Source organism: Pteropus alecto, unplaced genomic scaffold (assembly GCF_000325575.1).
Source record: "Pteropus alecto unplaced genomic scaffold, ASM32557v1 scaffold131, whole genome shotgun sequence".
NCBI classification, from domain to species: Eukaryota; Metazoa; Chordata; class Mammalia; order Chiroptera; family Pteropodidae; genus Pteropus; species Pteropus alecto.
Window position 1 is genome coordinate 13,232,828 of NW_006434709.1, and position 4,980 is coordinate 13,237,807.

Below are 4,980 nucleotides of genomic sequence, written 5' to 3' on the forward strand. Positions count from 1 at the left end.
GCAACTTGGAAAATTATGCAAAGTTTGATCTCCATTTCTGGTAATATGGCTGGCTAGATATTGGATCTTCATACAGGGGAAAAATGCTACTTAAAATGTTTTTTAAAAAATCCTAAAGCAACAGGAAGCTGACAAGATAGTAAGATTATCAGAGCAAAATTGTAATAAGACAAAAGATAAGAGGAGCACTAAATCTTCTTTGGCCTTGAGAGCATTTATTAAAACTAATGACCATAAGCTTCAGTTTTTATGGTAGCTAGGGGGGGACAAAAGACAAGAGTCCAGGATCTGCCCAAGAGGTGTAGTCTACTAGGAAATCCTCTCCACATAAAGCTGGGACAATAAATGGCTACACCCTTGAAGAGTGAACCAAGGGTAAACTGTCCCACCCTTGGGGACTGCATGGAAAATTACCTTCTGCTCAGTAGACTGCTAGTGGGTATGGGGCTTATTCAGGGGGTAATGAAATGTTCTGGAACTAGAAATAGTAGTGGTTGCATAACTCTGACTATATTAAAATTCACTGAATTACACAAAGGGTGAATTTTAAGGTATATGGACTATACCTTAATAAAGCTATTTTAAAAAAAAAGACATGAGGGATAGAATGAAAAAGATTATGTTTAACCAGAACTCTAAAAAAATTGGGACTGGGACAATTCAAAGGGATAAGGGCTAAGAATTTTTTAGAACTAATGAAAGATAGCAATTCACAGATTTAAGAGGCCCAAAGAATCCTAAGCATTTTAGATAATACTCAGCTAGGTTTATTGTAGTGAATTGTCAAAGAGACCATGAAAGTAGCTACAGAAAGGGGCAACAATTAGATACCTTCTCAACTGTGTTACAGCATATATTGGGACTTCATTTCTTTTTTTGGCTGAATAATATTTCATCATATTTATATACTATGTTTTGTTTACTTATCTGTTGAATACCTGGGTTGTTTTCACCTTTGGCTGTTGTGAATAATGCCACTATAAACATTCATGTACAAGTATCTGTTTGAGTACCTGCTTTTTCAGTTCTTTAGAAAGTCTGTTTACTTTTAACATGGCTTTCTTCCACAAGCGTAAGTTTATTTGGATGAAAACCAAAAGATATTTCTATAGTCCTTTCATAAACACTGAAAGCTCTTGTTCTGAGCCATGTGTAGTTACCAAGAACTCTATGTAATAATCGGATGCAGACAGCAGTTATCTACTGACAAACTTGTTTTTAATTTGCCAAAAACCCTGTGACATTTATATATCTAATTTTAATCTGTTATTTTCTCCCTGGGCCAACATTTCAGTAATAAGCTAGGAGGTAAACTTCAAATAATGCTTAAAAGAAGTTTATATATACTTCTTGGTCTAAAGATCCCTACCTATTTCTAGATACAATGTTTTATCTCAAAGAAGTGCTATCATTCCTCTAGCTCTAGGATCAAAATTACTATAGCAGGCTGAATAATGGCCCCCAAAGATAGCAGGTCGTAATCTTGGGAACCCAGAAATGTTACCTTATTTGGAAAAAGGGTCTTTGCAGATGTAAGTCCATTAAAGATCTTTAGATAGGGAGATTATCCTGGGTTAAACAGGTGGGCTGTCACAGGTTTACTGACCTCAGTCACAAGTGTCCTTGTAAGAAATAGGCAGAGGAAACGTTGACACAAGCAGAAGGGGAGAAGGCAATGCGACCATGGAGGCAGAGACTGAAGCGCTGCAGCCGCAGAAGGCCAGCAGCCCCCAGAAGCCAGAAGAAGCAGGGCTTCTAGAGGAAGCGTGGTCCTGACAGCACTGATTTTGGCCCAGGGATGCTGATTTTGCACTTCTGACTTCCAGAACTATGAGAGAATATATTTCTATTGTTTTAAGCCACCAAGTTTGTGGTAACATGTAGCCACAGAAAACTGGTAGAATTATTAGAAAAATAATTTTTAAATTGCAAAAGTTAATTCTCAATTAAAGAGAATAGACACAGTACTTTGTGGCCACATTATTATGTTTAACACTTAATAAATTTCCAGTAAGGTCAACGAATCATTGTATAAGATTTCATCGATGCTTTGAAAGAAAATTGTTCCTCACTTGTGAGGTTAGTAAACTCTTGGGGAGCACTGTTTTGCAAACTTCTACCTAAGACCATAATGGTTCAAAATGATAATTAGCCAAAATAAAGTAATCATTTAACATGTTTTACTTTGAATTTTATGATTAAATAAGTTAGTTGAAAGAAACATAAGAAAGCTTTCTGTTTTTTCAGACTAAAGGTTATTGAAAATAATTCTTCAAAGATTCGAATGCAAATAGACAAAACGAAACAACTTAGAGCAGAGTATGAAACAAAAGAAATAAAATATTGTACTTTCTCCAAAGATCCTTCAAAACCTATTCCAGGTACTGTATTTTGTTCGAAATATTTTAAAGAAATTGTTTTTCCAGTTATTACCTGTTACACAAACTAATAAATATGTGCTACGTGTCTATCTTCCAAGTGGAGCAGGACGTTAGCCAGACTTTACAAACAACTTTAGCCAGGGTTCTAGGTAGAAAAAGGGAATGAGAAAACCTTAAAAGGTTAAGAGTTCCAGTCTGACTGGATTATATAAAGTATAAGAAGGTGGTTCTTAAAGCATGGTTCCTGTGTCAACATCAGCATTAACTAGAAACCTGTAGGAAATGCAAATTCTCTGGCCCCACTGCAGACTTACTGTCAGAAACTGCTGAGATGGGAGTGGGGTGGGGGTTAGGGGAGAACCCAGCAGTCAGTGTTTTAACAAGTTCTCCAGGTTATTCTGATGTACTCTAAAGTTTGAGAACCCATGGTATAACATGCAAAACAAAACAAAACAAAAAACCTGTGGTATATTATTCTGGTGAATATTGTCGATTCATATTAATGTCAGCATTCATTGGTTCATCATCTTCAGCTAAGCCACATTTTAAGATATCGGAGCATATCTTGAAATTCAACCAGGATGTCAAGAGGTTTGTATGATGAATAAATAGAAGAATTATAAATATTCATCCTGAAGAAAAGAAAGTCCTTGAGAACAGATAACTATTCAAAACTTTTATGGATTTCAACTAGTGTTTATCCAGAGGCAGAATCAATAGGTGGAAATTTTGGAAGTCAGATTTCGTTTCAATGGAAGAACCCTATATCTTGAAATAATGAGCTACTCCATACCAGAGGATTTCAACTGAGGTTGAAGCAGGTGGAGGCAGGGACTAGATTCCCTTTCAAATATAAAATTATGACTAGCAAACTATAAATAAGATACATATGAATAAATACAGAATAACTGAAAATTGATTAAATGATGAGAGAATTCAGGGTAAGGGAATGATTAAAATTGAGTAGGATTAATCCAGGGGGGTTTCTGGAAGAGAATTTTGAGGTATGCCTTTAAAGGCGACAATTAGCCTGAATGAGAAGGGAAGTCGCGCGCGCGCGCGCGCGCGCGTGTGTGTGTGTGTGTGTGTGTGTGTGTGTGTTATGACTGGTCAATAGAAGGGACAATTGGAGAGGGAGGGATGACTGAAGATATGGCTGGCATCTATAAGCTTTGCATTGCAGAGAACAGATTACCCTGGGATTAGCTCTAGTAGATTAATGGAAGATTTGATTAGGGAGAAATTACTGGGCAGAAATCCTGAATTGTTAGACAGAAGCTCTTGGTGTTATTGAGTAGCAGCGATAGTTAAGGGATTGCAAGGCGTGGTGATCAGGCCCTTCCAATTTTCTTCCTTAGGATGCTAAGGTTTGGACGAGTCTTCATTAATAACATGTTTAAAACTGCTAGCCATTTAAAATTGTATGCTAATTCTGTTTATGTTCAGTAAACTACAAATTCATGCTACCATTTCGTAATTATTTCGTAATAGAACTCTCTGACCTATTGCTGTTTGAGCACAAGAGCACATATGGCTTGGCTTTTTTGATTTGTTCCTTTTTCCCATAGGCATGACTCTCCAAGATTCTGTCAGTTTAGATGCTCTCACTAAATACCTGAAACATCTTGAAGATAAATACGCAGAAATTAAACAAGTTATGTCAAAAAAATATGTACCAGCTCAGAGGATGGTGGATTTAGATGAGGAAATGATTGTGGTATTAAAACGGCGGGATGTAGCTGAAAATCTGAACAAAGAATTACAGTTTCAGTATGCACGTTGATTATATATTTTTAAAGTTTGAAGCTTTTATTTGTGTTTATTCTAATATTTCACTATTTGATTTTAGGTTCAATATATTATTGATGTCTTTTATCTTTATAGTCATCAAAGACTGCAGATTATTTTATTTGCACTTACATCATGGGTAAAATCTGACATGAGCATCTCATTTCAAGACTTTGTGAAGCAAATTCAGAAAACTAAAGATTTACACGGTAGTTTATCTATATATTTAATTAACACAAATAATGGAAAACATTACTTTTTTTCCTCAGGAAGCTAAAGAGCAGGGATTTTCCTAGGCCGAATTTAAAGAAAGCAAAAATGTACTTATTTCACTTAGGTCTCTGTTACCCTATGGGCTTCTTCCTTCAACAGCTGACAGATAATTGGTAGAGTAGACTTGGTGAGCCAATGAGATAATACTTGAAATTAAAGAAGAAAGGGTAAGGGTGGCCACTCAGTTTAGAGGAGGTTGGTGGTGTTAGAAACCATAGCATTAAATTGTTGGTATTAATCATCTATATGTTTATTATTTTTTATTGATTTATCACCTTAAATACCATCAGTGGGTCTTTTTTTATGTTTACAGGTGACCAAGGCATTGTTGAAGAACTATGTGAATATGATCCAGGCAAGGCAAAAGAAGCTGAAATTTTGCTTTACCACATTGAAAGGCAAATATTTTAAAAGCTTTGATTTTTCTTGTTAAAATAATATTGTATTTATTTAATATGTATTTAAATATTTACATATTTAATATTTATTCATTAAACATTTAACATTTATTTAGCATCTTGAACTAGTCTCTCGCTTT

General features: G+C 35.4%; 1 protein-coding gene across 3 annotated transcripts in view; it reads left to right on the forward strand.

Annotated features, from left to right (window-relative positions):
* The first annotated feature begins 1,902 nt into the window (after positions 1 to 1,902).
* Positions 1,903 to 4,980, forward strand: part of CLHC1 (clathrin heavy chain linker domain containing 1) — a 46,126-nt gene continuing 43,048 nt past the window's right edge. For all 3 annotated transcript variants that reach the window (XR_003045636.1, XM_025045121.1, XM_025045120.1), the window contains exons 1-4: positions 1,903 to 2,381; positions 3,950 to 4,151; positions 4,266 to 4,378; positions 4,756 to 4,840. Coding sequence is in view for 2 of the 3 variants with exons in the window: in XM_025045121.1 (XP_024900889.1) it covers positions 2,285 to 2,381; positions 3,950 to 4,151; positions 4,266 to 4,378; positions 4,756 to 4,840 (497 nt within the window). In the remaining variant the exon portion in view is untranslated. The remainder of the gene's footprint in view (positions 2,382 to 3,949; positions 4,152 to 4,265; positions 4,379 to 4,755; positions 4,841 to 4,980) is intronic.